Genomic DNA, 24902 nt, shown 5'->3' with positions numbered 1-24902 from the left:
TCTGGTTTCTCCATCCAAGTTCTTGAAATCCCATTTTCACCTATAAAAATCAGTTGTTCTTAACATTTTCACTGTAATGATGTGCCCCTAACCATTTTCATTTTCAATATTATAACCTAGTAACATGAAGTACAAACCAATGCAAACCTGTAGATCACAGAAAAACTACATGTTTAAAACATTGCACTGGGCAAGGTTTTTCCCTCTACCTGCTTTTAACCCTTTATATAAACTTCCACTTACCAGTGAATTGACAACCAAGTGTCACTATCATTAAATCATGTTCATAGTTCCATTTCCATAGTTGTACAAAACTGGAAGATTGAACCACAGTGCAGAATCTAGCTCGAGAAACCTTAAACATATTCACTGCCCCACAGTAGCTCAGCTGAGGCTTAGCAAAAAGGTCCTTAAAAGCCCTAGCGAACTTTACAAAGCAAATCAACGTGAATGAGGAAGGAAAAGACACAGGTCTTGGACAGGGGTTTAAGGCAGAGGTACCACCACATAAGCCTGAATGACCATCTGGCAATATATAGGAATAAGGGAGGCCTGCCGCCTGAAAGCTCTCCTCATTGATTTATTGATACCAATATTCTGACAATACCTCCAAAATAAACTCCACCCATCCAAAAATATAGCAAAGAAATATCAGGAAGACAACCATCCCCCTAATGAGAGCTTTATTTTCATAACCAGACCAACAAAAATTGCAAGATAACAAAAAAATGGCTGGAAAAATTTATCTACATAAATACAACACTTGCCTAAAAGGTGAAAGGAAAAACATAATACGGTATATGATGTTATGACCGAGGCAGTTATGGGGAAGCAGGGAGGTGTCAGAGTGCTATGGATACAAACAAAATGCACAACACTCCTTGCATTCATTTAAGCATAAAAGAATGCACAGGCACCCTCACCACCCCTTATCACATATCTCACTCCTTACTTCTAATTTGTTACAAATCCACACTATTTGACCAACCAGTACACCACGGCTGGAAATGGGTTCCTAAAGAGTGTGGAGTTCAGCCAAAAATATAGTTAACATACAGAACATAAGCAGACAAAATATATGTATTATATGAATGACAGAGGTTGTTTAGAACAAGTTCAGGAAAAAAAAAAAAAAGAAAAGAAAAAAATTAGCTTGATTGCTGTTCCACCCCCACGCTAAAATAACAGCAGAGGGGGCCACTCCTACTGCGCAGACAACTTCCTGATGTTCATGATGAGTCTCTTGCTGTACTCCTTGTGATCCACAGGCTTGACGTCCATCACCGTTGCCTTAATTCTTGACTCGTCCTGCAAAGCCCAACAAGACAGTTACTTTGCATTTAAAAAAAATAAATAAATGAGAAAATGTAAAAAATCCAGCTCACCAGTTCAGCTGACAGAAAATGCCACTGCACCTTTTAAAAGCTTGACTACCTACACTGACTAAAAATGTGTAACTATAAATGAGTGCTGCTTGAAAGTATTACAACAAAATGTGGCAAGGTAAATGGTGGCATAAAACTTAACAGCCATTAGACAAGTCATAAGAACAGCAGATTTCAAAACAGCATATAAATTATACCAATAGAGGACCTGATTAATTGCAAACGGTATCATTTTTAAAGTCCCCAGATAGGTGTGCGTTGTCTTGCAGCAACAAGCAGACGTTTATTTTACGCTTGGTTACCTGGTGAGGTACAAACACAAGCTTCATTTCACTGACTACTCTGCACTCATACATCACCAGCTCACTGGCATCCAGGTCAATGAGGGGTGGGCTCCATTTAATGTGGTGCACTGGAAGAAACTTGACTCTCATCCAACACACTTCCAGGCTTTTTCTACTCAAGCTTGTGGGAGCAAAGCTGGGGGACAGGGCAAAGATGAAAGCCTTTAATGGCTTCAGCTTCAGTGTGGCTTTCTTTCTCCTCCAGACACTTGTGCCACAAAACAGGATGACACAGATTTGGGGGTCAGAGAGGGAGTTAATCGTAAGATGTGGCTGCGCTAAAACTGAAAGTTCAGCATTAAAGGCAAAGGTTCACAAAGCCCCACCTCCATGGATGGACATGCACCTTCCCTAATGAAGGAGAGGAGTCCTCTGTGATGCAGTACACAGTAGAGCCTCACTTCAGTTATGCACTTATCGCAATGTCAGCAGCAGTGAATACCAGGTCCCTGCTGTGACGGTGACATTTCACAGAAACAACACCATCAATGTACGAATCAATGGGAGCAGTTGTTCCCTCCAAGCTGCAGATCCACCTAACTAGTCTAGCCCAAAGTAGCTGATGGAGAACACATGACCACAAGTCCCTTAGCAATATAAGTGCTTAAGAAATAGATGGGGGTGGGGGTGGGGGTGGGAGGGATGTTGGGGCATGGTGGCGCAGTGGATTGAACCAGGTCCTGCTCTCCAGTGGATCTGGGGTTCGAGTTGTGCCTTGCGGCAGATTGGTGTCCCATCCTGGGTGTGTCCCCTCCCCCTCCAGCCGTACGCCCGGGGGATGAATTGCTGCTCAATGTCACATCTAGTTTTTCTAATGATTGCCAGTTTTGTCCTAAAGCATTTCGTTCAACAACACTAATAAAAGCACCCAAGACACACTTACCCATTAGCTATAATATCTAATTCTACTGAACAGCAGTCCAGAAAATTCCTGACAAGCTACAATGCTGGCAGCAATCAATGGAACCCAATGAATATGCAAGTCAGACTGTTTTTGCTCAGTACCACCCACAAAATGCCCTTTACATTACCCCCTCCTACATGCTTCTCTTCATTCAATCAACTCAGATGTAAAGCACAAGAAAACAGTGTTTGGGTCAGCAGAACAACATCAGGCTAGTTACATGGGGCTCCACAAAGTAGCAAGAAGATAATCAGCTACTACAGATACAGAACAAAGGAATAATTTGGTTAAAGATGACTAGCATTTAATTCAATAAATATGGAAAATTAGGTAAAGCATCTTTTACAAAAATTGAACTTTTCTTAAAAAAGAAAAAACATATGCATGGTGACTGAAGGAAAAACAAAGAGGTTTTGCCCATCAGCAACTATCACAACCCAGTGCAGCTTTTCATACTGGGACCTAAAATCTGAGCAACAGTCCAGAAAACTGCACAACTGTTTGCTGACTGAAAGGAAAGTCACTGTGCTGGAGAATACGTACTGTATAATGAACATTAAGTGTGGGGAAAAAAGATGCACAGTACCACTTGCAAAACTGCAATAATTTACATTCCAAATTATATGCTTCTAGGGGAAACTGCATCTCACTCCACCTACTTCAAAATTTTCATTACTCTGCACTGTATTTTTCTTATTGCTATTGGAGTTTGTCCATGTCCATGCAGACCTTAAACTGTCATGGACCTTGGAACAATAGATTGTTCAGGTCTCAGGAAAGACAGCAATAATGTAACAATGCAACAAATTCCCCCCCCCCCTTTGAGGCAAGTCAGTCTGTGAATGAGTGGGGGGGGGGATTAAACTTCCAAGAAGTACAACTTAACTTTTCCTTACACATAAAATGTCAGGTACAAAAAATTCAAATCAGTTCAACTGTGTTTTACCCTTACATTGTAAGTCTCCAACTTGACTCTATTGCGAAATATGTATGTTTTAAAGTTGGCCTGTTGGAAGACCTCTTCAAAGGCCGCCTCATTCTGCAAAAGAGAGACACTGGTTTAACAATTAAGGTGAAGAATGTAAGATAAGTAAGCAGCACTTAACTGTACTATTTACAGTACATTCCAGTTCAACATTTCAAACCCAGGGATCTAAAAGATGTTCAGCAGTCACTCAAGCCCATTAACATCATTTTACCATCATAATCAGTACCCATACATACATATAAAGTTCTTACATTCTTACATGCTGCCCCATAAAAGCAGTTATGCAGCTTTGGTCCTGAGCAGCGAAAAAGCAAGACTTCACTGCATCTAGCACCACAGACTCACCGAGTCCTTAAGCTGACCCAAGTAGGCTGCGTTCTGGCCCAGAATGGTCTCTGCACTCTCCTGGAAGCAGGTCACCCACTGGTTATCCCCAAAGTCTGCAATATTGGCCTGGCAAAAGATCGGGAAGAGAATAATCCCAAATTCAGCAAAAAGTAAATAGTGGTTCCAATTAAATTGTGAGAGGAAGGTAACTATAGTACTGTCAAAGTGTATAAACTGCAAATCAGTGGTGTTACAGACATTCTTAGGAGGTCTTGATTCCTCACAAGACAAACAATTTAATAATTGTGTAATATACTTAATTGTATTTATAAATCCATATGGCCTGGTATGAAACTGCTAATTAAAATACAGGTGGTCCTCGACTTATGATAGTTCGGCTTGTGATTTTTTCGACTTTACGATGGTGAGCTGGCAATAAACATTCAGGAGAAACTGTACTTCAAACTTTGAATTTTGATTTTGTCCCAGGCAAGCGCTATGCGGTGAGATACTCTCTCGCAATGCAGGGCAGCAGCAATGATCCACGTCTCCCAGTCTGTCATGCAGAGGTGTGCATTAGGTGTATTAAATCCATTTTCAACCTACGATATTTTTGACTTACGACGGGTTTCACGCAACGTAACACCACTGTAAGTCAGGGACTACCTGTAGTAGGAATTGCAGGGCAGTAACCCTATATAACAGTGCTGAGCCAAGCCCCTTCAACTGCCTAAAATAGCTGCCATAATGGCAACTGTACAGCTTGGCATCTGCAACGTGGCAGTAACCCACACAACCAGGCTTATGGCTGTGAAGAGCTGCAATATGCTATCTGGAGACTGGTCCAAAAGGAGAGAGGTTTATTTCCAGTGTCTGGCTCCAAGACACTGGTTGCTGACTAAATGAGTTTTAATATGCAAATGCAGCCATTTATCTTTTTAAAAAAAAAAAATAAAAAGAAAAAAAAAAAAAATTAATTCTGCCTGCATACAACAGGAAAAGCAAAAGGAAGGGGGGGGGAGAAAAGAAAAAAAAAAAAAAAACCTCATTTCCCTGTATTGCCACAAATCTCCAAGATGCACAATGGTAAAGATGGGGGGGGGGGGGGGGACCAATTAGCAAAATACAGCTCTGATTTAAAAATGTTACAACAAAAATAAACATTTTGAAAAAAGACAAACATTTACGACTAGTGGCAAGACCAAAACGAAAGCACTGATTAGGATAACAAACCAATTTGGTAAAAAATAAATGAGGGCAGGAAGACAGAAGGTGGTTAAGAACAGCTAAGTGCCTGTTCAGCCACTGTAAGAATGGGAAGGATCTGCAACAGAGAAAGAGGTACAGAAAGTGGGAAGGCACAGCTCACTCACAGACAGGATGAGACGGTACTTAAAGTTGGGAAACTCCTTGTCACACTTCTCACAGCGGAACATGCCATTGTGCTGGTCCACCACCTTCTTGTTGCAGTCCTGGGAAGGGCAGGCCTGATAGAGAGAGTTCTCCTTCTTCAGGTAGACAATAGTGGCCACACAGCTGAAGTAATCAGCCTAAGGTGGCGGGAGAAGATCGGGGGGATGCAGAAGGGAGTGGGAGGCACACAGAAGATGGATGAATGTGTGTGCTACTGTCTTCAGTTATCAGAAAACAATGAAACAAGAAGTCATCATTCAAGACCTGAAAAAGTTAGGAATGTGGTCACAGGAGGAAAAAAAAATAAAAAATAAAAATACAATTTAAAAACACTTGAAATGAAATAGAATTTGAAAAGTCAGGGCAGAATATCACCAAACTGGAAAACTGCATTGCAGGAGATTAAACATTTTACATTTTAGTAAATTTAAAAGCAGCCAGAGTGGCACTGATGGAACTGAGGAGAACCAAGAACTTTCATAGACTTAAGAGAAGCATAAATGCATGCAAAAGGGATGTGGGTAAAAAGGGGTTAGTGTACGCTAAATAAGCTGGCAACAATACTAAACTGAGGTATACCAGTCATAGTAGTAGGTAGGTAGGTAGGCAGGTACTAGTAGGTAATGTTGTATATGTGGTGGTGGTGGGTAGGAGATTCAAGGGCTGTGCAGGTCCAAGTTCAAGGACTTAAACCCACTGTGGTTTTGTGAAAACAGACCAATGTGAAAATATATCCCGGGAGACGATATTCAACAATTTGTGAGACACCCTAACAGAAAGAATTTTGAATAGATGAGCTGTACAGTAGGATTAACAAATGCATTTAATCAAGATATCCCAATGAGGCTGAAGTGAAGCCTCCAGATAAGAATTCTGCAAGTGCATGTTTCAAATCCACAGATGGAACACTCCAGCAGTCTCTTTACATTTCCTCAGAAACAAAAATTGAATGCATTTCTATAATTTCCCACTGTAAGCCTACCTCTGTCAAATGTTATGGTACAATATAGGAAGTCAACAGCAATTAAACCCTGACAATGAAAAATTAACTATTTCAATAATGAGATGGATGTCTTTCACATTCAACAAGTGGAACTCTTCCGTCAAAACAACAGCAATTCTATTTGACCAATACCAAGCATCCCGTGCAGCCTTTTTGCAAAGAGCAGTAATTAAAGCTTCAGTAAACCAAAACGGGAAGTAACTTAACACCAGCTTCAAATGGTATGCTGCATCAAGTGATGGGGATTCTGACCCCAACTGAAGAAAAAGGGAAGTGTAGTTAGTTTCCTTGGTTCCAAGCATAACTTCTCCTCTAAGCAGACAGCACAGGAAGGGAAAAAGGCATATTCTCCTCTTTCCCCTCAGATTTGTAACTCAGGCTCTAGAATGTTTCCTTTAACATCTTTTCACCCCTCAAAACCTTGCAGTTCTGTCATCAGTGCTGTTCCCCACATTAATGCTAAATGCTCCTACTCTCCAGTCCAACACCTTACCCAATCTTTCACATCTCTAACAAAAATGTATATAAAAATTAGAAAATGGAGCACAAGGAAGGAACTGAAAGCCAAAACACGCATAACTGAAATTACACAATACAGAATCACTTGCATTAACATGAATACTGCAGCCAAAGTAGCCCACCATAAATCTTATATTCCCATTGCTATGTGGATTAGCTATACATAAAAGGCCTCATACTAGAGGTTAACAATGCACTCCTAGGCAGCAATGCTTACCTGACAGCCAACATTTAATGAAGTTCAATAAATCAGCACCACTAATCTCCACAATCTACCAGAGATATTATACCTTATACTACAGCTTACAGTCTGAGACAGTAAAAGGGTGCAGAGGGAGTATTTTGTTCACAATGAGCATGACAAGATCAGCCATCTCTGAACACTGTCTCCCCAAACGAGCTCTGCATGCACACTCCACCTCATACACCTGCATATTCAATTAAGACTCAAGTGCATACTGAGAACCATCAGTGCAGCCCCTATTGGACTGCTTGGAGACAGTATATGAACAGCTGCAGGCACAGTCTTAGAAAACATGTGTATCAGCACACTCCATCCAGAATGGAAACACAGCAAGGGCACGTTTCCCTGGTAACAAATGTCACTGGCAAGCATTTGGGTTGGCAGGTTGCACAGCTTGCCATGTATGAACGGCCAGCACCCCCCACCTTGTCACCATGCCCCAGGTGCTCCATCTTGACATCCATCAGGGTTTTCCAGTTGGTGTTCACCCCTCCACCACCCCCTGACTTCAGCTCTGTCATAGACTGCCCATCCAGTGCATGGCCCTCTTTGTCATACCTGCAAATGGGGACAAAAGGAAACAGTGTGTATGAGCTAGTCTTTTCGGTCATTAGGTCTGCATGTAGCTTAGTGACCAGAGGTGGGTTCAGGGCAACAGATTTGCACTTCTTCCCCAGAGAAAGAGATCCTTTAAAAAGAACAACAAATTAAGTCTGTTAAGGGTGCTATAAAATATTCCTTATGTGCAGCCAGTTGCCAAGTACAGGTTGCAGAGGATCAAGGCTTAGACATTAACACTGATAACTAAGCAAACACTCAACAGAAGGGGGGAGGATCAGCACCAATGACACATGGTCTCATATTAAGAAGTGGTCCAGGAGTCAGCACTTAAGCTGAGAACATGTCAGAAATAATGACAGGGAAAACACAGGCCTAAAAGCATAACTCAGGCCTGGACTGTTAAATGAATTCACAGCACAAAGGTGGCTGAGCTTGATGGGGTCAGGGCTGCGAAGCAGAAACCTGAATGTATTTCCACTGAAAGCACTGGGCAGAAAGAGGGTGAGGGTGTGTGTGTGTGTGTGTGTGTGTGTGTGTGTGTGTGTGTGTGTGTGTGTGTGTGTGTGTGTGTGTGTGTGTGTGTGTGTGTGTGTGCGCGCGCGCGCACGCACGCACACGTGCATACGTGCGCGCGCGCGCACGCACGCACACGTGCATACGTGCGCGCGCGCGCACGCACGCACACGTGCATACGTGCATTTGTGGGGGAAGGTGGGTATAACTAAAAGGAAAAACAAAACCAGTCATGATGAAATGGTACACACATGCATGGAAGAGGGAGGGGGTACAGAGATCAATAGAGCTTACTAATCTATTTGCCTGAAGGCTGTCATGCTGTTCTGGAGGTGGGGCAGTAAACATGGAAAGCAGTGCTTGTTCTGGGAGCCATGACTAATTGAAAATCTCCCGATTAATAGCACTTGTGTGGCCCAGTCAGTGGGGCCACTGCCAATTCTTACCTCCAAACTGAAAAATGAGCCTAATTCTCCACCACAGCTCGCCCCCCTTTCCAGACCATTCAACATATACAAATAGTTCTGCCTAGGGCCACATATAAAATACAAAAGCCTAGGAAAAAGGATAAACCTTGTCCTCTGCACTAAGGGAACCTGGGTTTCAGGTCAAATTATTAATATTGATCCTTTTCAACCTAGTTGTTTAACACTAAATGGTTTAGGTTCTATCTCAGGAATACCCCACCCTACAAATTTATGACGACAAAAGAATACTCCAGGGCTATTTTAATTAAAACACTGAGGGCCAGGAGAATGGCAAAAATGGAGCGAGCAAGAGACCAAAAAAAAAAAGAAAAGTGTGCGGGGGAGATGGGAGAGAACATGTACAGGAGTGTCCTTCTAGGGATAGACAGGGAAAGAACACATACACTTCAGGACTGAAAAGCCACCGAACTTCCAAGGCAGAGCTTAACAGCAAGACTACGTATACATACAGTATATTAAGAATCTGTGAGCATGCTGGCTTTCTACAGGAGTAAGGAAAACTATTTTGATATCAGTTTTGAAAAACATTCATTACAATAAGGAAAATGCACTTGTTACTGAGGTTATAGGTTCAAGCTGCTAATTGTTACTGTGCCCTTGAAAAAAGTACCTGAGTCGGTATTTAAAAAGGCCATCAATGGTTCTACAAATGGGTAGAGACACAGCAGCTTTGGATAAAATCGCTTAGCAGTTCAGGGTTGATGTTAAGTCCAAGGTCAAAACAGCAATGCTACAGTAGAGTTTTTCATGGGACCACCATGACTCACAACCAGAAAAAGTAAAGCCACTACTTCATTGCTCTGATGGTCATGTACTCACAGGGCAGTTTAACACACAAAAAAAAAAAAACCATCACCTCAAATATACAAACGTCCTATTTATTACTTCAGCTGGGAGACTGCTAAATAAAACTCCCTAAATGATACGCCTATATTAAAAGGATATTTGGAAAGATGAATATACAGACAATTCAGAAAGTGGAGGTGGATAACAGTGAACAAGCAAGCCACAAAGCACATAGATGGGTCAGGGGAAAGGATAAACTGTATGAGGTGGAGTTTGTGATCACAAAATGGATAACAACAAGTAATGGACAGGTGCATATGCTCATCTGTTAGAGAATATGCGAACACAAACGCATCGCCACACACAAGGACACTGATGAGCCTACACAACTGTAAATGTAAAAAAATTATTCATTCATTGCAAGGTTCTGGACTTTGGCTATTAAATAAACATTTACTCAAAAAAGCAAACACTAAAATGACTCTTGAAGGTAGAAAGAACGGGCAAAGTAGATTCAGGTGCTTCTGTGACCTTGTTCAGTGGGAGATTGATACTGCAGATGCTACCAAGATTTTAAGGTTATTCAGTATTCATAGCAGGGAACCTTTTTGCAACAGTAAGACTGGAACAGAGTTACTTTAGCCGTAAAGAGAACATTAATTAATCCAGCATCTAAATTATGCAACACATCTGGGAAACGATATGCTTGGATATCATTGCAAAAATTTGACTGTCTATACAAGCAACAAAAAAACAAGTGTTTTTCTTTAAGCTCTTTGAAATTAGTGTTTAAAAAGGCCAGGACTACCCAGTGGCAAACATAATGCTCCTTTAAAGATGAAAAATGGATAAAAATAAAAGCACAGGAAGAGACAGTGAACTCAGATTCTTCATACAGAGCTGTATTTTTTATGTTTCTGAAGAAATACAAAGCTTAGTTGCCTGGTGACTAATTAGGCCAAGATTAAAGAAGCCATAAGGGCCTTTTTGACTGAGTGCAAACAGAATTGGAACATCCCATTTGATGCTCACACAGCAATTGAGCCCAAATCCCCCAGAGAATGCATTTAGATTCAGACAAGAGAAGTGAAGAACTACTAAAATAAAATACCCTTGGCGATTAAGTCAAATGACAAGGTCATGGTGCCTGTCCACATTTAGGTGTATCTACTACGAGTTTCATCAACAAAACAATTTAGAAAAAAGCAATCACACACGGCAGTGATATGTGCCCCAAAATAATTCAAAATCAGGCTATAAACTACTCCCAAAAGCAATCGGTTGGGGACCAGTCTTCTCATTTCCTTAAAACTACTACTACATTGTTGGTAGTCCAACTTCAAATTCATGAAGTAACACTGCACAAGGCACTTAATCCCAATTGCCTCAAAACACTCATCTTAAAAAGAAAAAAAAGAAAAAAAAAAATCTATTACAACTAAACATAAGCAGCTCTGGTCAAAATTATCTGCTGTGCAACAAAATTTAAATTTGTCTTTAGTTTCAACTCATCAGAGACATCTTGGACAAAAAGAAGCTTTATTTGCCCTTGGTAGTTTAAAAAAAAAAAAAAAAAATCTACAGGTTTATCTGCCACATTTACCTCCAGTTTTTGGTAGTATTTCAGAGTGGCATATGTCAGCTGGACACCTGGGGCACTTGGCTCTGACCCCACACAGCACCAAGACAGGAGGAACAGGTCTTTAAGATCCACCAGTGCTAATGAAGCACTGCCCCTTAACCTCCCTGTCAATGCATGATGCAGAAATAAAAAAGCAACTAAACACAGTGGAGAGCTGCCTCACTGGAGGTGAATTGTGTTCCCAAAGATTTTAAGTGCCTCCCCTGGGAACTAACTTGTACCTACAGGCAGCTCGGTAGCACGACAGCAGTCTAATTCTAAGCAGCCATGAGTGGAACTTCTAATTCAGCTGATGGCAGCAACACCACACGCAGCCTCCTCTTAGACGACAAGCCTCCTGCTGGGACTCTGTGATACAGGCATAACAATCTTGCAGGTAAACACCAACCAAGTCAGGTATTTCACAGTACAGAGCCTCACGTGTATTATGCTATTTTTAGAAGACGAGAGATAAGAAGGCCCAGGCACCCTGATATTAATTTTCCCCATTCCCCATTAACAATGGATCTCCCAGCACTTCCAGCTATGGTCCATACTTAATAGCAAAAAACAGACAGGTAAAATACGTGTGGAAAATGTTTCATCCCCTTGAGCTTATGGAACTTTTGTAGACCACCCCCTCCCCCCCTTTGCCACAACAAATCAACAAAAGCAGGAAGAAATACAAAGCCACCCAAGAGTAGAGTGGACAGAAAAGACAGCTATGTTCTAAGTGCAGCCCTTAACAACTAGGCTACCTACTGCCAGGCCTGGAGGTAACATGAACTGAATACTTCAAAATTGACTCACCTATTTAAACATGAGGAAAAGCTGCCCGTTTATTTTCAGTCTTAAATAGTGTGAATAACATCACTTAGGTAATGAACAACAGAAGGCACAGATGAAAGCATGACTCATTGCTACTGTTTCCTTAGTAAGAGCTACCAATAAAAGGTTTTCAAAAGGAAAGAACAGGTTTTGGATGCTCCATGTCAACTGCACTGTGCACTCAGAGGCACATGAACCAGACTGCTGGCGATTATACACCTCACACTGGGTTGAATTACCAGCAGTCACGGGACATCGGACAACCTGTCCTTGTCACCAATCCTCGCTGACCACTTCTCGGGGTAGAATTGAGCATTGCGTCCAATTCATCACAATGATTTGAATGTTTGGCGCAGTCCTCAACAGTGTTTTCGTTTTATACATGCAGGAAAGAAAGCCCCCACCACAACCCTCTAATGGGGGCCACCTATGGAATAAATTAAAAATCTATGCCAGAGTATACCATGATTTGCATTTATATAACAACCTGCAGAAGGAGGTCCTTTGCCTTCCCTAATGGAAGCAATCTGGTTAATGTAAGCAGGAACATGCATCCTCTCAGACACATCCAAGGCCCTTATTTAAAATTCATACTCTCAGGTCTTTCAGATCCTCTCACCCCTAAGTGCAGAAAGATCCATATGAAAGTCTCATGCCAAAATCCAGTGTCCCTAGATTACTGCGTCACTTTGAAAACATCGCACACGAGAGCACTACTAGCCTACTTACAAGTAGCATAGTAGACTGTTAAGACAGGCTACCAAAGTGCAAATCACAAAACTGACCGAAGTCAATTTCTATATATCAACCACACAGGGAGACAGAAAAACAAAACACCTATTTAGCTGTATGAATAGGGGAGGGGGGGTACTCATTTGAAGACAACACACAAACTGACCATCCTCTCAGCTTGTAGGCCTCAGGGATGTCAGGGTTAATCATCACAGTGCTGCTGAAGAGAGCGGAAAGAGAGCGTCCCCCGAAGTCAGAAAGCCGTGCTCCTTTGATTGCCATGATGGGCTGCCCCGTGCCGTCAAATTTCTCCGCCTGGACACAGGTACAATATGCATAAAACAGACAAATTAAAAATATATAAATATATACACAAGTTATATAATGCTAATAAAAAATTACAGCTGAGAAAGGAGTAAATGTCCACGCCTAGACGTTATCAGGTTTGTTGCTTCTGAATTGTACTTCCTGTCGACTGAAGCAAGTCCCTGAAGATAAGGGGCTGTCTGGCAGACAGACGGAAGGAGACAGGATTCAGTGGCTTGGCAGAGTAAGAGGGATGGCAGGAGTCTACGCATTGACCCTGCGCAGTGTAAGCGCTTCCACCCCCCACCCTCATCAGTCACACAAGCACTCTTATTCCTTTAACCACATCAGCAGCTTTCATGAAGCACTCTGCTGCCAGCTCCACAGACCCTCACAGGGGACATATCAGACTAGCACGAATTCAAATAAACTTTTCAATTAAGCGGGTTTTTTTTTTTTTTTTTTTTTTATTATAAATAAAGGACTCTGCAGCTACCAGGGCCTTGATGTTAGAGATGGTGGTTGGCTTATACACTTGTACCTCCTGTTACAAGCATTTGTGCTACAAAGGTTTGAAGATATAAACATTTCTGTTTATTAATTTTTAATTGTATTTTCACCCCCCTAAAACTTCTTTTCCAGAGTGAAAAATTATCTGAATTCCCACCATTATGAACAGCAACACACTCACGCAGAATATAAATTCAACTGACACTGTGGGGGAGGAGAATGGGGAGTAAGAGCAGGTACCATCGCAGACCAATTTTGTGGACTGCATTTTTTTTTTTTTTTTAAATGTATTACAGCTTTTAAATATACTACCCAGCAAATAAACAGAATAAATACACTTAAACATCTACCATTATGCTTTGACAGAAAACTTAAATGAACCACATGCAGTCATGTGCCATTTAACGTTTTGCTTAATGACTGACCACGTATACGATGGTGGTCCCGTAAGATAATGAAGCTGAAAAATTCTTTACTAGCGACATCGTAGTGAAACATGTTACTCACTTGTTTGTGGCGGTGCTGATGTAAACAAACCTACTGTGCTGCCAGTCATATAAAAGTATAGCACATACAATTATGCACAGTACACAATCCTTGACAATGATAAATGCATAATCCAGTAACATAGGTGTTTATTAAAGTTTAACATTACCATTTACCATTAAAGGCAAAATAACTGGCTCTCCCCATGCAATCCTACAATATACTGCAACTCAGCCTCCTTTCCCTATCCCACTTTGTTGTCTGATGGAGGAATAGTACCGGCTCAGTGTATAAAGACATGGCATTTTTAATAAGAGGATGTGGTTAATGTTGCTTCATGTTAATAAAATAAATTTCTGACAAAGAGGAACGCACAAAGCTTGCACTGTATAAGTTGTTGGTGGAAACAGAATAAATCAGTCTTATTGCACTTTTTTCAATTTCAGCTTTATCTGATGTTTTTACAGACCTTAACCTGCAACTAAATCGCAAGATTAAGTTTTTATTCATTAAGCTTTTATTCATTATGACAACCTACTCCAGGACATCTTCCTCATTACAAAGCTACCACTTTGTGACCAGAACCCTCAGTATTGCACATTTTACCTCTTCGCCCCATAGAGTGACTGTGATAACTTTTCCAGACATGTCCATCAGGCTGAGAGTGCGTTTGGAGACCTCACGGCTGGACTTGGTTGTGATGCGAGTGATATCCTCTACACTCCGACAGACACCAATCACATCTGTAAAGAAGACACACATTTATTCAGAATTAGGAAAAGCACACAGTGAGCATGACACACCCACTTCCACTGACTGCAAGCCTTACCCAGAAACCTCAGTACTGGTAACAGCCAACAGCTCAGCATATACACACTCATCATAGACTTGTTCAATTTGCAGATTAAGAGGAGAAAAAGACACCTGGTTGCAATGATGGAATAATGCATTTATAAAGTAACCAAAAATGGAGCCCATCACCTATACAGCAACATTGTTACCACTTTTCTGATATGTGGGAAATAGACGTTCACTGCACACATTAACAAAAAAATGAACACATTGTTGCCCCATGGAGACAACCTGACAAATACACTTTGATTAACCATTATAACGTTGTTTCCTAATGACATGTTTCATTTCTTGTTTTTTCCCCATTAATGAAACACCAGTGACTCATTAATTAATAGTGGCATTCTAACCTCATCTCACCACTGGAGCTTCTCTGTTGAGCAAGGGACAGCAGACACTGTCCAAGTATCCACAGTGCCACCAGGCAGGGCGATGCCAAGGTAGGCTAGGGTCAGGAATGAACCGAGGTGGGAATAACCTTCTGACAGGGGCACAATGACTGCAAAACAGTCACGGACTGTACCTCATTATGCTTCCCTAAATCAAATCTTAACTTAAGCTATTAGGGGTTTGCAGCCGTCACGTCATTTGCATCTCCAGGACTGAAGTTAAGTGAAGGTTCAGCCCCTCTGAAGGAACAAAGGCCTGCATGTCACTCTAGGCCAAGCGCAAAGGACTGTGAAATTCCCAAATTGGTCACGTAAACATGGTCTTCCACGGGTAAACCTGTCCTTGCGCGTTCACGTCAAAATGACACACAAACTAACACTGTCAAGCTCATCACGGCCATCGTTTGTCATTAAGATGCAAGTAACACGTCAGCGAAGGTTAAGACTCTCTTGGTCTGAAACATTACCATCTGATGACAGCTGACATCACTGGTACGTTGCACTGCAGGGTAAGGCCTAAAAATTACTTAAACGCTCGGGGAACAACAATATGTAACAAAATATTGTCAAATCATTTACACACACTATTAAATACAGTTTTAGAAGTTACAATACAGAAAAAATAATTTACTGACCACAGAAACCCATATATACACACACAAACATACATGCAGGTGGTCCCCAATTTATGATGGGGTTGCATTCCACAAAACCCATCATAAGTTGAAAATATCCTAAGTCAAAGATGCATTTAATACATACCTCTGCGTGACAGAATGGAAAATGCGGACTGCTGTCCAGCATTGCGAGAGAGTATCACTCCGAGTATTGCTTGCCCCAGAAAAAAAAAAAAAGTCAAAATTCTAAGTAGTTTCTACTGAATGTCTACTGCAAGCTCACCATCGCAAAGTCGAAAAAAAATTGCAAGTCGAACCATCGTAAATTGGGGACCGCCTGTACATACGCACACATACATATACACTTAAGCATGAAACAAAAACTATGAAGTTGGTGAAAACCATTTACAAAAATTACAACTCAAAATTAAGGTTATCAAATAACCTTACTAATGTTCAATCTCAGCCACAAGGAGCCTTCTGGCTCAGGACAGAGTTTCATTCTTACCAGATCCTAATCTGCCAAGAGCAAAGCCATAACATTTCAGAAATGGATGTAAATTATTGCTTATTTACACAGCTCCCAACCTGGTTAGAGCTCTCACTATGTGACCAGTAGTAGTAACCAGAAAATCCTACTGAAAAGATATTTGGACACATACCAGTAAGAACGGTTCATCCACACATATTACCATTTATGCCAAATTAAAGCCAGATATATATATATATATAATTTTTTTTTTTTTAAAAAAACCCTGTAAAATCATGTTTTTCCCCTGAAGCAGAATGAGGCAGAAAATGAACGCAAAGAAAGAACAAAAAAAACTTGGACAAAGAAAATGATATTCAAACTGCTGAAGCAACAACTTTTTGTTTGGCAATTCATCCAGTCAAATCAAAGAAAATCCATTAGATATCATTCATGTTCTTTTCTTCATACAGAGAACCAAACAAGTTTATGCCAATTGCAGCAGTGGAACCTAGAAGCACATCCGTACTTCAACTTGTCAACAAGGTATTGCACACTGAACAGAAGCCACCAGGAGCAAGAGAATTTCGAGTGATATATTTACCTTGCATATGCCATTTACCTTAATATTTTGCTTTAGTATCGCTTTTTATCACATTTAGTAATTCTAACATTTATCGTCATTGGTTTTACAAGAAATAATGGCTTAAAGACTTTGACACTTCAGAAAAGGTTTGAAGAATTGCCCAGAAGTGGTGCTGATGAAACAGACAACTCATTTGCATGAAACTGTGACTTCTCTGAACAAATCCATATGATAGATACATACTTTAAACTGTGAAAGTTAAATATTTAGCTGGTGAGAGCTACTTTGCAAATTATTTAGTTGGTAAATGTTTAGCGTGTGTATCTATACGACCATTTGTTTGTGTTGTTTTTTATTACAGCAATATTTAATTAACTATTATGATTAAAGTATACTGCACTGATACATCAATTAGGATTTTTGATTATGATAGGTTGCTGCTTAATTTGTTTACTGTATTCTACTGCTGTTGAGCTATGATCTGATTTGAATAATTTTGATTATGAAAGGTTTTTCTTGGTTAATTACCCTGTACTCCACAGCTTTAAGGTTCATTTTAATTAGGTGTTTAATTTTAGGCAACCTTTGCATCTTTAATGTACCATATCAGACCTTGCCTGGTTACAAAGCACCTCTACTGGACTAAGGAAACTGCTAAATAATCATATTTCTTATAACCCTGCAGGTCAGCAATAGTGTACCACCAACATCCTATCAACAGCCTATAAATGAAATGCTTGTTCTGATAATGGCCAAGACGACATGTTCCTTTTTGTAGTACTCTTACTACTTCCACTGACTAATGTTTCCAGAAAAAAACGTAAATATACATTTTTCTGACAAGACCCGTTAGCTGCTGCCCTTTTCATTTCTGTTGAGGACACTTTCTAACAGGGCAGGGTGATAACTGTATCCTCTAGCCAAGGCTATCAAAAGTGGCTGAAAGTGAACAGACTGACTAGCTGTGTATCATCACCTCACGCTGAAAAACTTATATTAAGTTTACATTTTTCTGTGCATTTTAAACTGCAGCTGTGCATGTGAAAAGAAGCAACTTGCTGAAAATGTCTAAGGACCTAAAAATGACAATGATGTGTCCCTCAAAAAGAATGAGCAATTGCACCTATAGAGATTAGTGTTCTTATACATTACATATATTTTCAGTATATCAGGAGAGGTCAAGGGCACCATGAATAAATTGATCGCTCCTCTTTGTAGAAACCATGTGGTGTTTTGATCAAAGAGACATCAAGTTGAAGAACGAGATTAACTACATATTAAACAGAAACTATTAAATATATTTTTAAAACGGGAACTAAATACAACAAAACTTAAAATTGACAATGCAAGTCAAAATAGTTTTCATTTATGTAGTCTTTGACTTCTACAAGCAATGCCTACCATTTCTATACTATTAAGAATTATTTATGATCCTCAAAGAACAAGTGGTAAATTACATTGGAACAGTGTTTCTCAAAAGTTTAAAACAAAGATCTGATGACGAGCAGCCTGAAAATAGTTTTTTGCAGAAGAAAATTCTTTGATATCAAACCGTGCACATTTACTTTTCAAAGGATTTAAAAAAAAAAAAAAAAAAAAAAAAAAAAAACAACTATCATTAAACAAGTAGTTCTAATATTTGATTAATCTATGTCTGACAGCCAAAACAGGAACTCTTCACTTATCCATTTTCAATAACTGCTTGTCCTGATCAGGGTAGCAGTAGGGAACACTGAGCTGCCCTGTATGCACGTGTCTGTTATGCTACACTAAGCTTCCTAGTCCTTCACCCATTTATACCGGTAGAGCCATGTATCAAGCACTGCAAGTCACCTTAGACAAAAACATTTGCTAAATACTCATCAGCAAATTCCTTTATCCAAGGTGACTTACAGCGCTTGACACACGGCTCTATCGTATATAATACTAAATATTTCTTTCCAGGAAATGGTCTGCGAAATTAAGAAATTTAAATGTCTTGTGCTGCTTCGCTGTTTGAGAGGTATGTGAAATCCACATTCAGTCCTAACGAATACAAAGAAAAGTTGATGTAGGAGCATTACATACAACTCCTGGTAAAGCCAAATATCCATAACTCGAATGAGGACATGTTACAGGATGACTGTATATCCTGGGAGGCACAGTGGTGCAGCATGTTGCACTGGCATCTTAACTCCTGTTCAGTCTGTGTGGCGTTTTCATGTTCTCTCTTTGTATTAATTTCCTCAATATACTTTTGTTTCTTACAAAACAGTTCAAAGACATTTCAGATGAACTGGTAACTAAATTGCTCCTAGTGTGAGTATGCATGTCTGTATCAATGAATGTGTGAGATTCTCAGGGTCCATCCTGCTTCATGCCCTATGCTTCTAGGATAGGCTCAACACCTCTAAAATCCTGAACTGGACAAGCAGCTGTTAATGAATTTATATATACAGACACACTACATACCTCCGCATTCAGATTAATACCATGGCAGCATTTCTTTATAAATTCAAACAAAACCAAAGTTACTTCAAAATTTCACTTGCCTGATGTTTTAAATTTGCTGGTACATGCCCTGGACTCCATTCAAGAGTAAGGACAAAGGAGTGTCCAATTATATCCAAAAGAAAAAACTAAATACTGGCAATGTGGTTTTGCCCAATTTTGCATAAAAGATTTAAAGCCTTAAAAATGATTAATTTCCTTGTATGCTGCACAGTCATCTGCATTCAGCACTCAGTCCTCAGTAGGACTCAAAACGTGTTAAATATTCATATGAAAAAAATCCAGGGCAAAAAAAGCTACTACGTACAAGTGAACATCAAAAATACAAGCTGCAGTTCTGGTCTGGAGCACCTCAGGCAGATAGATTTGCTAGTGTGGAGGGATTTTTGTTCTCAATGTGTAGAACTTTTAAGTGCGTAATATGTCCAGGGGTCCTATTGGTGCACGCAAACAATCCTATCTGTGTTGGTTTTTAAAAAAATACCAGCAGGAAGAAAAACTGGGCAGACAAGAAATCTAGAACACATGTCAATATACGTGTCACAGGGGTGGAATAAGGGAAGGAACTGGAAAGAAACTGCTGCAATTTCAATTTAGGAACTGTAACAACTTAGCAGCATGGGGTTGTTTGTAATTTCTGATTCAGGAATGGTCTGTCCTTAAGGACTCTGGACCACAGGGAGTTTGAGAATTTACTTTACTGGGACTCATTTTACTAGCCTTTGGTATGTCACATCCACTTCAACATGTCACTGTGCAGGACACAGTTCAGTGCTCTCCAGTATGACACTGATGTGAGCTAATCCATGACAGAGGCCATTACAATGCTCATCACTATCGTTATCTTGATTCTATCAATATTCAGAGTAATTACTCCAGTCTTCTTAGTGACCAGAACATCCATCTCCCCACTAATTATGCTTACCAGAGCCATTACCTAGCAAAAAATGAGAAGCCTCACCCACTATGGCATCTTTGTCACGTGTCTCGAGGTCACTGATGGACACAAAGTTGCACTGCACCATGGGTACGTCCTGAGTGTCCTCACAAGGGATGATGGTGGATTCACCATTGAGGGTCATTTCATAATCATTCTTCAGAGATGTGTACTGCTTGTTAGCAATCTTCAAGGTACCCTTGGAGATGTAGTACACCTAGAGAAAACATGGATGGGAATTATCACATTCAACAAGAAGAGTGAAAGATTCAAGTGGACTATGTTTACATTATTATACCAGAATGATGTGGACTGAGCAACAAACTAATTCCTAACAAAATAACAACTGCTAATTTTCAATGCAAATTAGTCTTTTCAGTTCATGCCTTTGGAATCCCAGAGATTTCATTATTACTGTGCAAACTGCAAGGCATACAAAGTCACAATACAGGGGGATGGAAGCAATGAAGCAGTTGCAACCCTGGGGACTGAAGTGTAAAGATTTGTGGTTATACACATGTCTGAGTTAAGAAACTGTTACACAAAAGTGTTTACTGTAGACAGTGTCACAAAGCAGGAGCATGATGTAACTGACAAAATTTCAGGTGGCTAGTAAGGAGAAATGTAAATATGAAGTACATTGGACTACAGGTGTACAACTCACCTTACCAGGCTCAATGAGGCTGAAGAATTTGTCCACTTCCTGGTTAAAACCAGTCACTCTTATCTCTCCCTGAATTTAAACGTGAAAGTAAATGTTGAATTACAAACTACAAGGTACCAAAGGCACAAACGCATAGGAGTAACAATCAAGCAGACTCACACTCTCATCTACAATCTCCATAGAGAAGAGCTTGCCATCACCGCGAGAGTTACTCCAAGTACGGATACCACTCTTGTTGGTGACACGTGCACGGACGGTCCACCTAGCATCGAAGGAAAGCACCACCATAAAGTTAAAACTTTTATCCTTCTTGACACTCTTTCTGGTTATGACACCTCGCAAGAGCAGACAGGCAGTATAATACTTCTGGCTCAGTTCAAACTACCTTTACCACTGATATCCACTAAACTAGTAAATTATTTGTTATAACTTGCAATCTACTCAAGATTTTGATTGACAAATTAATAAAAACAGCATAAGGAGCTAAAGGGTAAACTCTCCTGCCCATGTGAATACAATTTAACTCAAAAAAAAAAAAAAAAAGTCCCACCAGTTTCTAAAACATGTTTTTAGTGACACTTACTTGGACTGGTAGGGGTTGAGGCTGGCGATGGGGACGACCTTGGATGAACCCCCGGGGGTTGATGGGGCCTTCTTTGCAAAGTCTCGACTGGGCCCCTTACTCACAGGTACTAGTGAGGGGTGAAAGTGAAATGGAAAAATTATTAATGATGAGAACATTTTAAAAAAAAAAAAAAAAAGACATTCTACTTACAGCTCCTTTAAGAAGGTCATCTGTTTTAAATTAACTAAGACAGTCAGATAGAAAACAGAAAGGGGCCATTTAACATCTGGATCCCGTATACCAAATTACGAGTGGCATTGTTTTAAATCAATCATACACGGAGTTAAAAGATTCTAGTTTAAAATGGAAGCAAACTGAGTAAGTCCTTTAAAACAGAGCAAAAAAGATACACCATTTTCAAACTGCAGACATAACAGAGAAACCTGGGTTCTGGAGAAATTAACAAGACTAACATATTCTACTGACAGCGGGGAAAAAAAAGATGAATTCAAGGACACTAGAGCCACCTGACAAACGCTCTTTCAGTTTCTTTAAACCACAGCTACCATTTCATTTGACAGTCTCTCACACTGCTGATTAGCGTTCAAAGCACCTGCTTAAGCCCTCACAGTTTGGCAAACACTGCACTTCTAGCAATTAAGCTCCACCTTTGACATGTGTCAGGAGAGGCAGTCCAGTAACGGCACTGATGGGACCGATCCAACACCCAGAGCAGACTAGCATTCTAGCCTCGTGAAAACCTGCCGGAAAAGCTAACGCACTGTAATCATGTGTGACAGAAGTCCACGCTCCACGTTGCAGATATGCTGCCATCTGCTGCCAAGTCCCAAAAAGTGAAATAACCACTGGAAGAACTAGGATGATTTTACAGCTTATCTAAGGTACTGTACATTGTACAGAAGGCAGACAAAGAGTTGCAACCAGAGAACATTTGGAAACAATACTTGCTGGTTCTGTTTGCCACAACAGACTCCACAAAGACCCATCTAGGCATAAAACCATGCAAACTCTCAAGCTACTCACTACTGTGTCCATTCTGTGGCTGCAGAGTACGAGATGGAGCACTGGGGGGGGCTGGAGCCACCTTTGTCTGACCTGTAGTGCAGAGGTAAGGAGACATTAATGGCTGCCTACATGTATCTCATCCAAAAAAATAAAACAACAACAAAAAAACCCTATCACATAACTCACCTTCTACATATGGTGTGGGATCGCCAATCTTTCCAGGAACCTCCTCAGCTGGTCTCAAGACCTCCATGTCCAGGATGATTACGACACGTCTAGGACACACAATGATAAACAGATGGAAAAAACAATTATCAGAACTGAATTAATGGATTTACAAATGCCTTTCAGAATAGTTTAGAGGAAATTACATGAAACACACCTCCCATCCTTCAGGACATTCGTCACATTCTTTTTTATGAGGCATACACAGTTGGGTGCCACCAAATTCTGCTCAGCCATTGGATTCAGCTGAGTGGACAGCATGAAAGCTGCATAGGAGAGACTTGTCAACACAAACTGACAATGGGGGGAGAGGGATATATATATTATATATAATGTATATATATCCCCTTTCCTGTACCAGCCCCACCAACCAAACAATTTGATGCAATATACATGTCTAAATTTAGATTTATTATTTATTACACATTTAACATATGCTTAGTAACATAAAAGAATAGAAGTGCATTACACCTGCACAGAGATTGATATGTTGACTCTCAATTCAGAAAGTATAGTTAATTAGTCCAATAGCACCAGTTATAATTCATAACACAAATTGCTGTATGTAAAAATGATAGGAAGTTCTCTCTTTTTTTTTTCTTTAAAACCTACATACAACTGACTGCAGACAAGCTGTTTTTTTTGTAAGAACTGCAAAGTAGTACTTACCAGACATTGTATGCAGGCCATCACTCATCATTAGACGAAATCGGGCTGGCCCACTGCCACTTTCAATTTTACGTATGTTCTGGATGTAAAACAGAAACAGCACTCAGTCGCACTAATACAACTTGTACAACAAGAAACATCAACACTTTACTGCTTTGTGTTGGCTGAAGGGAACAAGACTATTTCAAAAGACAGAGAGAACTGTTCTACATTTACATGTATTCATTTAACAGACGCTTTTCTGCAAAGCAACATACATCCCAAAGAAAGATACAATGGGTGCGTTACATCAAGAGAGAAAGACTTTGGTTCATATTTCTAGAAAACAACCAAAACTCAAAGCATCACGTTCCACAAAACTGACACAAAGTTGTGTTATTTTGGTCAATTACATTAAGTGCAGTAACAAAAAGTGGCAACAAATCCAAGCAGTCCATCCCAAGTGAGTTGGGAACAATGGGACTGAACTCACCACAACCTGGAGCACTGCATTGTTCACTGTGTTGCCCTTGGTCAGAGCCTGGAAAAAAGAACATGATCCAAACATCATCTCACATCAAAGAGATCAGGATCCTGACCTGAGACTATAACAGATCCAAGGGCCTGACTGGGGGCTCCAGGTACTGTAGTTCCTATCACTATATTGCCTTGGCTTGTAATCTGAAGGTCTCCACAATGTCACACTTGTAGTACCTTACTGAAACTCTAGGCACTAGTCTTACTGAATTAGACCAATACCTGTGTACGCAATTATTGTTGCGCATAATAAATAAGCCATAAGTGTAATTAAATTTGCATTAATCGTGTGAAAGGCGGTTACTCGTCTGGATGCTGTTGTGTTTAAACTTAAAGTTTAAGTTTTCTGCATTCGATTCGTGGGCTCTGCATAGACTCCTTAGGCTGAGCCACATGTCTCCAGTCCAGGCCTGCAATGATCCGGGTTCAATACAGAGTAGCGCCATCGCATCGCATCGCCACTGACTCACTGCAGCTAAAGAAGAGCTAGGAGCTACTAGTCAGCAATGACAACACAAATTAATAACAGACTGGATTGAGACACAAATCTCCTTATAATAATATTATCGCTACATATTACGTCTTAGTAAGTTAACTCCACGGAGCTGCTAGTGGCTAATCGCTAGCTAGCTAACTAACTTAAAATGTCGCCACAGACCATCAACACACATGGCATGCTACCGCTAAGGCACAACCCGCAGCCATGTTAACGTAGGCGTGCGGATACCTCGATGGCCCCCTCTGTGAGCTTCGTGGTCATCTTCTTGGTGTACAGATGATGGGACGCAACAGAACAACCGACTTGCTTTCTCTCTCGCTTGGCTGCGCGCGCTCTTCCTAGTCCTTTCCGCTCCACGTCTGGCGCCAAATTTTCTTCCTCGCGGACGCGGGGAAACAACTTCCGTGACATCAACGCGTCAAACCTTCAAGTCCGCCAAT

The 24902-nt window shown here is 40.5% G+C and overlaps 1 protein-coding gene across 2 annotated transcripts; it reads right to left on the bottom strand.

Annotated features, from left to right (window-relative positions):
* Positions 1-672: 672 nt before the first annotated feature.
* Positions 673-24902, bottom strand: rpa1 (replication protein A1). Of its 2 annotated transcripts, none has more exons than XM_018748187.2 (17): positions 24691-24902; positions 23920-23967; positions 23448-23526; positions 22936-23044; positions 22740-22828; positions 22572-22643; positions 21546-21654; positions 21122-21224; positions 20963-21031; positions 20299-20515; positions 14565-14701; positions 12823-12971; positions 7553-7685; positions 5322-5498; positions 3967-4074; positions 3586-3672; positions 673-1308 (listed from the first exon to the last, which is right to left on the bottom strand). In XM_018748187.2, the coding sequence occupies exons 1-17, from the start codon at positions 24871-24873 to the stop codon at positions 1204-1206; spliced, it is 1974 nt and encodes a 657-aa protein (XP_018603703.2). In that variant the 5' UTR covers positions 24874-24902; the 3' UTR covers positions 673-1203. The 2 variants fall into 2 exon arrangements, with proteins under 2 accessions (XP_018603703.2, XP_018603704.2); XM_018748188.2 differs by having other exon boundaries at positions 20323-20515; positions 24691-24900.

The sequence above is a fragment of the Scleropages formosus genome, chromosome 10, assembly GCF_900964775.1.
Source record: "Scleropages formosus chromosome 10, fSclFor1.1, whole genome shotgun sequence".
NCBI lineage: Eukaryota > Metazoa > Chordata > Actinopteri > Osteoglossiformes > Osteoglossidae > Scleropages > Scleropages formosus.
This window is presented reverse-complemented; position numbering and strand designations above follow the sequence as displayed.